Source organism: Nicotiana sylvestris, chromosome 5 (genome assembly GCF_000393655.2).
Source record: "Nicotiana sylvestris chromosome 5, ASM39365v2, whole genome shotgun sequence".
In the NCBI taxonomy this organism is placed as follows: domain Eukaryota; kingdom Viridiplantae; phylum Streptophyta; class Magnoliopsida; order Solanales; family Solanaceae; genus Nicotiana; species Nicotiana sylvestris.
Genome location: NC_091061.1, coordinates 92372426 through 92385529, shown reverse-complemented (window position 1 = coordinate 92385529; position 13104 = coordinate 92372426). Strand labels below are relative to the sequence as shown.

Sequence of the window (13104 nt, the reverse complement as noted above, 5' to 3'; positions counted from 1 at the left end):
TTCCTTGTAGAGCCATTATAGATTATAGTTGTTGTGTTATTTCTCTTGAAAATTTGATATTAAGAGTGATTCTGTCATGTTCTCAAGCACAACTTCTATGATTTTTCTAGGTCCAATAATCAGACTCCTGATTTACATGGGTGATATAATTCTGTAGTCTCCTCTTCTTTCTGATCACCCTCTACGTAGGCTTAAGATATCTTCCGACCTGCGGTTACTAGTATTAGTTATTACTTTAGCCTTTCATAGGCGCTGAGGGACATTCATGATAAAATCCTTTAACAATTCAATCCTTCATCTATGACCTGGGCTCATTTCTTTCTTTTAACGTATACCAGAATCTTCTATGGATGTATATGATGCATGTATAGAACTTCGAACCCTCAAATGAGTTCATAACGTAACCAACTCTAGATCATTGATCGAATAATTTCTTTTGTTCCATTTTAGCTTTCTTTCAACGTAAGCTATTACTTTTTCAAGTCTTTCTGCCCTTTGTTGCATCCATACTTAGCTCATCTTAGTGCCTATACATGCCAGAGTTTTCGTGCAACTCATATGATCTCGAATATTACTTTTAATTTTACTTCCTGTTCATTAGAAATGGTAGGTGCCACTTTCCTTTGGAGTGCTTATAATATTGTTGTGATACTGTTGTTACATGACCATTTCCTCTTTAGGTTGTTGTGCTTAAGTTGAAGCCTTCTTCCTTATTTTCTCAGCTAGACTTTCGTTATAGTACTTAGGGATAACCCTTGACTCTTGTAAAGCTATGAGCTTATTACGGACCTTTTGATGTCTTTCCTTTCCTATAATTATCCGTAGTTGCTTACCTTCGCGCCCTTGTTCTTATAGGGTTGCTTTAACTGATATTTTGATTGCCTTCCCACTGGCAATTTCTTTTATCCCCGTAACACTCATACGGTATCTTTAACTACCTCGATTCCTATTTGAATATATCTCAAGTATTATAACAACATTACTGCGAGGATGAAATCTCCATGTTGGGGTTTACTACATTTACCTTGCATGATCTGCTGATTTTGCCTGTAACTTCTTGTCTAGCCATGGCTAGGCTCTTCTTGAATCAACTACTAACTACTCATCGACCCATTCTCATATCCATATTTGGCGTAATCTCTCTTAGGTTATTTCCTTTGTCTATCTTACCTCTTGCACTAGCTCCTTATTTATCAATAACCTTTCGGGCAAGAAACCTTACTTCCTTTTTCTGAAATCGTGCTTACTTAACGTTATGGAATCATAGCATAACTGTAGGATTCAAATAAGTGAATCTCATACCTTTCTCATTTTTATCGCATTCTTCCTTTATCATTCCATATTCCCCCCTTTAGGGGAGTATTAAGAGTTGGAGCTACGACGACCTGCCTATAGATGTTTCACCTTTTCATCTTTGGCATCCTTTCACATCATCCATGACCCTTACTCGCCATGCAGTAATCCTTCTGTACCAAGGATAACAAATTATCTTACCCGCGAGGGTGACACTTAGTATAACTGGCACATATAGTCCCTTAAGCTTAACTTTGTTCACATTGCTTGCTTTAGGGAAGTGTCTTCCTGAATGACCTTTAAAGGTTATTCTTCTGTCGTCCATTTTATTATTGCCGGAATGCGATCTGAAATTCTTATGATGTTGACTATTACCAAATCATTCAGTCCCTAATTCATATTTAGTTTATCTTATTTACAACCCCATACTGATTTCTATTACTTTAGGGTCTAACTTTTCCTCTTGATAATCGCGCTAGTGTTGCGCACTTATTTCTCGAAATGAGGACATGACTGTATGGCATATACTCTTTTGTTGTCCTAAGGCATGTCACCCCTTGTCTCTTCCTTCACTTGACTATGAATTTTGTAATATTGTCATCTTTTGATCTATCGTTGTCATCCATGTAATACATCTTACTCATAATGCTTCATTAACTCTTTTCTTATTTCCCGCTAACATTTATGCCTATCACTTTATTCTGAAAACTTGAACAAGACATTCTTTTGCTTTTAAATTCCCTTTGGTCCCTCCCATGGCTCTTCAAGTTGCTTAACATTCTCACTTTACTAGGGACACGAGCCACACTAAGGTAATATGTATCCCTTCAAGGCTTATAGTGCATGTCTTTGTAGTACTCATATCTGGCTGCACTATTTTAAAGTGTACCATCTGGATGTCTCACAAGGAGATCTATTAGCACATTTAAATATCCTTCGGAAATGTCAACTGTCACAAACAATTCATCTATCATATCTTCTTATACTACTTCTATTAACCCCCATAGGGCATATCTAGAATGGGTGCGACCAATTGTATATACCTCTGTTACTATTGAATATAACTCAAAAAGCTTATGTTCCTCTGCCTCAATTATAAACGTCGTTAGCCTTCATTAATTGGGTGCCTCGTACTCTTCTTCCTCTTGCTTCTTTTGCTTGTTGAAACTTGTATTTATCTTCTTAATCTCTCATTGTCCTTTACCATAAAGATGGATAGACATTATTGCCTTAAGGCTTCTTATTAGGAAGCTTGCACCTTTCAGTACACCCATGGTCTGCTAAAGACCTCACATTTACTTATCGTAGGCATTATACAAAAATCCAATTCCTTTAACTCAGCTCTTCCACAACCATCTCTCTTTCCAATCTTTCTTTCCGGATGTAGGTATCGTCTTATTACGAATAATAAAAAAGGAATTTCAGATTTTGAATTCTCATAAGTGAGCTCAAACACACGATCTGGAGTAAGAAGAAAGAGTGACAATCTAAATTCCATGTAGCCTCCTACTTATAAGTGTGGTGCACGACACACCCATAAATAAAACTCTACTAGACACGGCTTGTAGACATCCCTAGGAAAGAACTGCTCTGATACAACTTTTGTCATGACCCAAACCGATGGGCCGGGATGGTCACCCGGTACCTTACTCAACCGAGTACCAACGTAACGTATATTTCTTATTACATCCTCATATACACATGACATACGGGCCTAATAGGCTAACGTGATCCTTCATAAACTCAAAACATAGGCTGACAAGGCCATACAATATTTTATGTACACGACATATGTCTATAAGACTCTAAGAATACATAAAGGTCATAAAGGTCAGGATAGAGTCCCGCCATACCAAACAATACACGTCTAAATCATACTAACCAAACGAGCAACTCCGAAGCAAATGGAGTGTACCAATATCTTCCGCTGAGCTGATAGCCTACTTGGAGGGCTCTCGACCTGTCTATCGGGACCTGCGGTCATGAAACGTAGCATCCCCAGGAAAAAGGGATGTCAAGACGAATAATGTACCGAGTATGTAAGGCACATAAATAAATACATAAGAGACATGGAAGACATATAGAGTACATGACTCAACTTGTAAGTCTGAATAACTTTGTAAATCATAAATTACTTTTAGTGTCAAGCATATGCGTATGAATGTCATGTCGTGCATAGGTACATATTTCATAACATCATCAGCCTCTGAGGGCATCCCATCATATCATATCGGCCACTATGGGCAAAATCATCATCGTATACCAGCTGATCAGGTGGTGGTGCGTATATAACGCCATAACATTTCCCATATCCCATATACATATATATATCTACATACATATATACGTGTATATATACATATATACGCGTATATAATGCCGTTTGGATCATATTTCAGCCACTATGGGTAACGTCATCATCATATACCAGCTGATCAAGTGGTGGTGCATATATAACGCCGTAACTTTTACCATATCCCATATACATATATATACACACATATATACGCGTATATGACGCAATCTAGTCATGGGTCAATTCACATGAATGCAATGCATGAAAAGTACGTTAATAAAATCTTTCGGAGCTTCATAAGACCATTTTGCCTTTGAGTAATATCATAAGGTAAACTCTTTTCAACTTTCATATTTTTCTGAGACCCATGAACAGATGATAAAATATTATGACACACGGAAATTCAAGAACATAGATATCTCTAATACTTCTATGAATAGAGTTATTCATGGAATTTGTGCATTTGCACGTTTCGTTCATATCGTATGGATCATGCCAATAGAAAGAAGGGATAACCTTAACATACCTGTTTCTGCGAAATATAAATGAAATTACACCTGAATTCCTTGAACTTGCTTTCTGCTTCTAAAGTTTGTGAACTAACGAATGAATTTTTAAGCCAAAACTTGATTCCAACGTTTTTTTGAAGTTCTGTTTCTAATCTTGAACGAAATTGGCTTTGGAATTAAGGTTTCTAACATTTGAAATCTTTCTTTTGAACTTACATTTTCTTGGTTTCAAGACAAAGTAACAAAATGAAGTTAAAGGCATTAAATTGAAGCTTAGTGGCAGATTTTATGTTTTCCTAGTCTTTCAAAGACTTATCTTTAAGTCATTACCAAGTGACTCATGTGTAGCCACCAAGAATAATGACTACTTAATCATTGTATAGGCCTTGTGGCTTTTGCCACGTGGGGGAGGTTAATTATTATCCATTTATTAGTTAACCGGGTAATGTTCCGTTACACTGTAATTAACTAATTACCCGCATAATTTAAAAATTACCTCAAATTACTTAAAATATTATTCACTTTCCACATACCTTATACACCTTACTATCATGGCCATGTAGTACCTTGTATGACACTAGTCCATAAATACCGGGTATTTTAGCTCGAGCCGTATTTTATCCCAAAATGTCAAACTTTGACAAAATTTATTTTCTTCGATTTTACTTACCCTCTTACCTTCACGAATGTACTCATCACTTATGATCCTTATAATACCCAAATAATCTTTTCCTTGGACTGATGTCAATTACCTTACGACAAATTCAACGTACAATACTGCAGGGTACAACACTATCGTAACTTATTACTGCAAAGCGCAACATCACCATAATTTAATACTACACGGTGCAACAGTGTCGTAACTTATTACTGCGAAGCGTAACATCTCCGTAATGTAATATTGTTGGGTAGAACACTGACATAACTTAATATTGCTGGATGTAACATCATCGTAATATATTACTGTAGAGGGTGACATCATCGTAACATATTACTGCAGAGCATAACATTGTCGTAATATAATACTATGGGACGTAATATTGACGTAATATTACGGGGTGTAACAAACCTGAAGCGCCTGAATCTGTACACAGGGTGCAGGGAGTAAAGTGAATACTCCAACTCAGTGAGTAATAACAATAAATGGAGGCTGAGCGATAAGAAATCACGTAAAAGCACATCAACATGCTATAAAGAAGCAGTATGAAACCAGTAAAAGCAACAAAATAGTGAAAACATATAAAGACACCTTAGTTCAGATTAAGCTTCTTTAAAACACCTTTTTAACAGTTAAACAATCAAATGAAAAGCACCTAGGACAGATAAACACATAAAAAATCCACCCCTTGGGCACAATGTCTACAGAATCGACCCCTCGGGCAATATGATGGGACAACACCAGCCCCTCGGACTATATCTCATATCACAATGGGTACCCGCACTCACTGGGGGTGTACAGACTCATGGAGGGGCCCCTTACGACCCAAGCGCAATTTCAAACCATCTCGTGGCATAATCAGTAGGCTCCCGGGCTCATATCAACAAGCCACCTCGTGGAGTACAATCTCAGCCCCTCGGCCTCATAATCATAAATCGGTGTATCCTCATAACACAAGCCCTCGGCCTTACGGTGCACGATCCCACGCTCGTCATCTAGCATGTGTGTCACATCAATATAGCACAACGATGTGAAATCCGGGGTTTCATACCCTCAGAATAACATTTTCAATCATTACTCACCTCTATCCGATCCAATCTCTAGCCCGCGATGCCTTTGCCTCTCGAATCGACCTTCGGATTCTCCAAATCTAACCAAAATCAGTGCAAAACCATCAAAATATGCTAAGGGAACAAAGCCCACTCGAAAAAAATTAAATTACAACACAAATCCCGAAATTGACCAAACCTGACCCTCGGGTCCACGACTCGGATTCCGATAAAAATTACATCAATAGACTTCTTATCACTTCCCGAGTTCATTCATATCAAAATCACCAAAATCCAACCTCAAATGATCCCTCAAATCCCAAATTTTAGGTCTCCAATTACAAGCCCTAGTTCTTCAATATTAGTCTTAAATTCCATGATTAATTAGGTATAATTCACATTAGGATCGAGTATTAAGTCCATAAATCTTACCTCCAAGTGTTCCCCTTTGATTCCCTCTTCAAAAAGCTCCAAAATTGCTCAAAAATGGTGAAAGTTAGCCACAAAATCGCAGACAATGGCTATTTACACATTCTGCCCAGGCGTTCAAAACCTTCTTCGCGAACGCGATCAAAGCCTTGCGTTCGCGAAGCACAAACTGACGTTGACCACATTTTCCTCCTTCGCGAACGCGTCTGACCTCTCGCGAATGCGATGCTTCCTGACTCTAACCTTCGCGAACGCGGGACCTCCATCGCGAACGCGTAGCCCAATGGCCCAGCCCTTCGTGAACGCGGGATCTCCCTCGCGAACGCAAAGGCTAAATCTTCAACCTCATGTGCTAAACCTTCGCGAACGCGAGGGCCTACTCGCGAATGCGAAGGTCAATTGTGTGCAACATACACAGTTTTTCTACAATCTTTCACAATATGAAATAATCCGTTTAACCACCCGAAACTTACCCGAGTCCCCCAGGACCTCAACCAAACATGCCTACATATCCCATAGCATCATTCAAACTCGTTCCAATCTTCGAAACGTTCAAAGCAACATCAAAACACCAAATTTGCATCGGATTCAAGCCTAAAAATTCCAAAATCTTTCAAATTTCGCTTTCGATAAAAAAATCTATCAAACCACGTCCGAATGACCTGAAATTTTGCACACACATCCCAAATGATACAACGGACCTACTGCAACTTCCGGAATTCCATTTCGACCCCTATATCAAAATCTCACCTATCAACCGGAAAACGCCAAAATTCCAATTTAGCCAATTCAAGTCTAAATCTACTCTGGACCTCCAAAACACATTCCGATCACGCTCCTAAGTCCCAAATCACCTCCCGAAGCTGTTCGAACCATCGAAACTCACATCTGAGCCCTTTAATACATAAGTCAACATCTGGTTGACTTTTCCAACTTAAGCTTCCTCAAAAGAGACTAAGTGTCTAAAACCTTATCAAAACCTCTCTGAACCCGAGCCAACCAATCCGATCACACATAGAACCGATAAACAAAGCAATAAGAAGCAGAAATGGGAGAAACAGAGCGGTAACTCATGAAACGACCGGTCGGGTCGTTACATTTTGTATGCCTACGAGAGGTTTGACTGTAGCAGATTTTGAAAGTTATGGGAGGGAAGAGTTATGATAAGAACAAACTCTTTCCGGCCAATCAAATCGAAGTCTGACATTACCGCATTTGATTGGCCAAAACATGTCACTTTCACACGTGGCACGGTTTCACTAACCTTTTTATTTGTCTTGACATGCCCTATCATTTTGACACATGGCATGATCCTATTGACTCTTCCGTTTTGACTTGGCGTGCCACGTCATTTGACGTGGCACCAAACTGGGCCTCTAGGAAGAAGACATTTTGGGCTTAATAACGTAGGCCATCATTTGTAGCCAACTAAATAGACTATCCCAATGGATTAAGGCTTATTTATTTAATCTATATATATAAGGTCTTATATAATTAATCCAATTATATTAGCCCATAATATTTAGTTGGACTAACATATTTAAAATATAGTCTAAATTATTTTACTGAATTTAAATCCGATAAATTTTGTATGCCCACAAGAGATTTGACTGTAGCAGATTTTGAAAGTTGAACAAAAAATCAGGAATAATAGCCCAAAATCAGGAATAGCACCGAAATTTCTCTGGTTCAATGCATTCCTCTTCACCCCCAAATCAGAATAGTGGCCGAAACTCACAAGCAGTTCAGCACAATAGGCCTTTGGACTAGGTAAAATGATCTTGTAATAACAATGGACCCTGTCTTGCACCAATACGATAAAACGGGCTTTTGGAATCTTTACACATATATCCGACCAGATTTATGGTTTTTTTTTTCCTTCTACTTTTCACATTTGAACTGAATTATGCCGGTTTTCTAAGTTTGGTTCAGCCAAGAATCATGCAAGTTCAGTGGTTCATATGAAGGATCTAATGCAGTCGTTTACTAATTCTAATTAGATTAAACGGGACACACGTATAATACAACTGGACGAGGAGGGAAATGACTGTACAAAATTCAGCTATATTTTAGAAACTTCACTTTCAATTTCCCTGCTAACTTTAACTTGATTAAGGGCCGGTGCGTATTAACTTTATGATAAATCTGAAAAGAATTTTACAAGGGCGGATTTGAATGTGAAAGTGTACCATTTTTTCTGAGAAGATTAATTAATTGTAATCTAAAGACTTTTCGCAGAATGGCTCCCGAATCAAAGATCAGGTTTAGTAAATTAAACAATTCTAAAATTAAGCTGAAGAAGTAAGGATCTTCCTGATCTTGCTTAGAGAACCATGAAATTAATATTAGAGCATTGCGTAAATTAGAACTTACAAGCACATGGACAATCCCCTGATAAATGGCCGTTTAGACATCTGGTTTCCACTTAAGTGGAATTATGAAAGATAGGCTTCTTCCTTCAACTGTACAGTTACTTTATATATTATTCCCTCCGTTTTAATTTATTTAAATCTATTTGAATGGGCACAGATATTAAGAAAAAAAGAAGACTTTTGAATTTGTGGTGTAAAATAAGGAACATATATTTTGTTTGGCTACAAATAATTACATAAAAGTAAATTATTTCTAAATATATAAAGAGCTCATTATTTTTTATACGGACGAAAAAGAAAATAAGTTCGTTGAAACATAGGAGTACTTGCTCATCAAGTTAATCATGATAGATGTACGGAAAACACTCAACATACATTTAGATGGTTCCTTATGTCAAATCTTAATTATGTTAATCCTTAACGTAAACAAGCTGGTAGCCGCCAATTTCATAATCATGTATTTGACCCTTTTTGTTTATTTTAATTTACGCGTAGCACATTACTGCTCAAGCAATACAGCTAGGTCAATCTTACATTATGCAGAACAAATGAAGAATTCATACTTTACCTTGAAGAACGCCATCAAAATTTATAGTAGTATATTATTATCAGACTCTTTGACATAATGACATTATGATTGATAAATACTACTATTCACATGGATGCAGCACAGGACCAGAAAGGGTATCACCCCCATCCCCACCCCCACTCACCCCTTTCTCTTTCTCTCTATCTCTCTCCCCATATATATTTAGTGCATTGGCAGTCATCTACAAAACCAAGGATCACAAAATGAAGTAAAGACACTGGTGTTTTGGATATCAGCCTTGACTTTTTTATCTTGTGATTGCATTTCATATTGTTATTTTGTTTCCCATTTCAAGAAGCAAACTGACATTTAACATTAGACATTCCATTTCCTTCCCATTTCAGATTTGTTTCCACTAGTATAAAAAGAGAAACACCATCATTAAATGATCCGTCATTCCAATCGTTATCCGTGTCAAAATATTTCTAACAACACAACATACCATACCACAATGACATTTTATAAGCTCAATTCTTTAGTACTCTTTATATTATTTTCCTTCTCTTTGTTCCTACACGAATCCTATTCCATTGAAGAACAACCAAGTGATGATATTAACTGGTGGTGTAGCACTACTCCTCATCCTGAACCATGTAAGTATTTCATGGCCGATGTTGCCCCGGAACGTTACAAACCGAAATGTAAAGAAGAGTTTCGAACCATGACCACCGAGGTAGCCTTGGAGCAAGCCCTCCTAGTACAAAGCCATGCAAAATATATGGGCCAGCACTGCCGCGGAAAACGAAAGAAACTAGTCTGGATGGATTGTGACAAGCTCATTGACGACACCATCCTCCAATTAAACCGTACTCTTCATGGCATCCAATCCAACTCCACTTCCTGTTCCGATTTCGATGCTCAAACTTGGCTCAGCGCCTCGTTAACAAATATTGAAACATGTTTATCAGGTTCAAATCAGCTCAATGTCTCAAATGTCCTACATCCAACTTTATCCACTAATGTCTCTCAATTGATTAGCAATTGTTTGGCTATAAATGGGGAGCTTGTGGATTCACAAAATTCAACACAAGTAGATGGATTTCCAAGTTGGGTTACGGCTAGGGAAAGAAAGTTGTTACAATCTAAAACGAGAAGCTTAGCTTCAAAGGCAATTTACGTGGTGGCTCAAGATGGATCAGGGAATTTTCGTTCTGTTCAGGCTGCAATAAATGCAGTCTCAAAGAAAGTTACAAATCAAAGGACTATCATATATATTAAAAAAGGTGTATATAGAGAAAATGTGGCTATAGGGCCTGGAATTAGTAAGATTATGTTAGTTGGTGCTGGTTTGAGATACACAATTATTACAGGTAGCCGAAGTGCTGCTGGAGGTTTCACAACTTACAGTACTGCAACTGTTGGTACGTCCCCTATGTCTCTCCACTTTAATTTTTTTTATTTTTTAACTTTTTTACGTTTCTGGGTAAAAAATATTTAAGTTTAGGATGGGAGTAGAGTAATGAAGAGTTGAATAATGGAGTATCATAAAAGGACCTTGTTAGAGAAGTAGCAAGTAATAGGCAAGGTCTCATTTAATTATTTAATTCTAGTTCATGAAGTAAAGCTAAAGATATATATGAGTATGCTGTTTTGGTGGGGGCACTTTCCTGCAATATTTATATGCTTTAACGTGATATGCCATTCTTAGGCTTCTTCGCGAAGGCAATCTGTCTATAGAGTTGATTGAAATAGGTACTATCGTTCTACTTTGTTTTTATTATAAATAAAACAAAAACGTAATTACTTCGTTGTTTCATAACGTATAGCAAGGATGGTTATGAAACTGTATTAAAAATTTGTTTGAATTAATTTCAAAACGAAAATTCCTTTATCAATAACGTCAGAGTTTACTTTTGGAAAGTTCTCAAGAGGAAAAAGCTTTAAATTTCAGCCAAGGTAGACTGAAATATCACTAAAAGGACCATCTTTTGAAGTACTGCATATATTGCCATTCATTTCAGACAGAAATTTCGCAACGTTGTCACTTCATCATCTTAGGTCTGTTTAAGAAATTGCGATTTAAAATTTGATTGCATGTTAAGAGTTGTCTTACTCCTAGAAGAAGGATTCCTTTTCAAAGGAACCATAGTGATCTAAGTAATGATCTGGGACAATAATATATATCAGCATTGCTTCTATATCAAATAATTCCCATGAGTTACGTTATAACCATGCTTTGTCCAACAAATACATGGTTTTGGGCTACGTTAACCATTTTGAATAATACTATCAGGTCAGCTAAGTAAATGTTCATACAATCAATGATTATTTAGTAACCTTAGGAGTCATTTGATACGTAGACTAAATTATTTCGGGATTAGCCTTGGATTATAACCCTTAAACTAATTTATCCACATGGGCGGTGGGATAACATAATAGTATAAGTTTGATAAAATACGGTGGGATAAGATGGGAAATCCAAGATTAAGTCTGCGACTAAGTTTATACTCCATGTGTTTCAATTATGTGAATCTATTTGATTGGGCATAGAGTTAAAAAAAAAAGAGAAAACTTTTGAAATTGTGGTATAAAATGAGGCACATATATTTTGTGCAGCTATAAATCATTACTTTAGGTAAACTATATTCAAATATAGAAATAGGTCATTCTTTTTTACACGGACTAAAAAGGAAATATAATCACATAAATTGACACCAAGAGTACTATGTTTGGTTGACAATATAAATACTGTCTACCAAACATAGTATAAATTTAGTGCCACACTTTATCCCACCTTATCCCGCGTACCAAATGTTCTCTTAAAAATAAGGCAAGTTATCTACTAGTACTATAATGGTTAAGATATATATATCTGTAATGCTTATACTGTTACTGCATAGATGTAAGTTTAAGTCTTAATCACTTCTTTAATTTTCCATAAAAATGGTGTTTCAGGGGTAGATGGAAATGGATTCATTGCTCGTGGCATCACATTCCGAAACACAGCAGGTCCAAAAAATGGTCAAGCAGTAGCTCTCCGATCAGCATCTGATCTTTCAGTATTCTACGCTTGTGGCTTCGAAGGTTACCAAGACACAATCTTTGTCCAATCCCAACGACAATTCTTCAAAACATGTCATATCTATGGGACAATAGACTTCATATTCGGCAATGCCGCTGTTGTTTTCCAAAATTGTGTCATTTTTGTCAGAAGACCCCTAGTTGGCCAAGTCAATGTGATCACAGCTCAAGGTAGAGGTGACCCTTTTCAGAACACTGGAATATCAATTCACAATTCGAGAATAACAGCATCACCAAGCCTTAAGCCAGTGGTTCGAGCATTTCAGACATATTTGGGTCGTCCGTGGCAGGAATATTCAAGAACGGTTATAATAAGGTCTTATATTGATGGTTTGATTAATCCATCAGGATGGTTACCATGGCTGAATTCTGATTTCGCATTTAAAACTTTGTATTATGGGGAGCATGGTAATTGGGGTCCTGGTGCTTCGACTAGAAATCGGGTGAAGTGGCCTGGTTACCATGTTATAACCAATACAAACGAAGCTTCAAAATTTACTGTTGCGAATCTCATAGGTGGTCGCTCATGGTTGCCTTCTACTGGTGTGCCATTCACTGCAGGGCTGTGAATTTGATACTATATATTATTTGTGTAATATTCTAATTATTTACCATTAATGATTATTTTGTACATGTATCGTGGACATTGTGAAATTATTCTACTATAGTATCGATAAGTATTATTTATTCTTTTTTACTTGCTTTCTTGTTAATTTGATCTCTATATAATGTCCCATCCACTCCCTCTCACATGTCAAAAGTTCAAATAAATTAAAGGGAATTTTACGAAAATATTCAAAATAAGTTCGAACTTACCAACCTCTAACCATTAATCATACTTATCAAAATTAGCCTTCTCTCCAAAAATCACACGCAAAGATCTCATCC

General features: G+C 37.0%; 1 protein-coding gene across 1 annotated transcript; it reads left to right on the top strand.

Moving 5' to 3' along the window:
- Positions 1-9414: 9414 nt before the first annotated feature.
- Positions 9415-12899, top strand: LOC104245309 (probable pectinesterase/pectinesterase inhibitor 59). The gene is made up of 2 exons (XM_009800900.2): positions 9415-10556; positions 12091-12899. Exons 1-2 carry the CDS (start codon positions 9581-9583, stop codon positions 12783-12785), a joined length of 1671 nt encoding a protein of 556 aa, XP_009799202.1. The 5' UTR covers positions 9415-9580; the 3' UTR covers positions 12786-12899.
- The last annotated feature ends 205 nt before the right edge of the window (positions 12900-13104 follow it).

Coding starts and splice junctions, on each gene's coding strand:
- LOC104245309 (XM_009800900.2), top strand. CDS start 9,581: ATGATCCGTCATTCCAATCGTTATCCGTGTCAAAATATTTCTAACAAC. Junction 10,557..12,090: donor TTACAGTACTGCAACTGTTG/GTACGTCCCCTA, acceptor ATGGTGTTTCAG/GGGTAGATGGAAATGGATTC.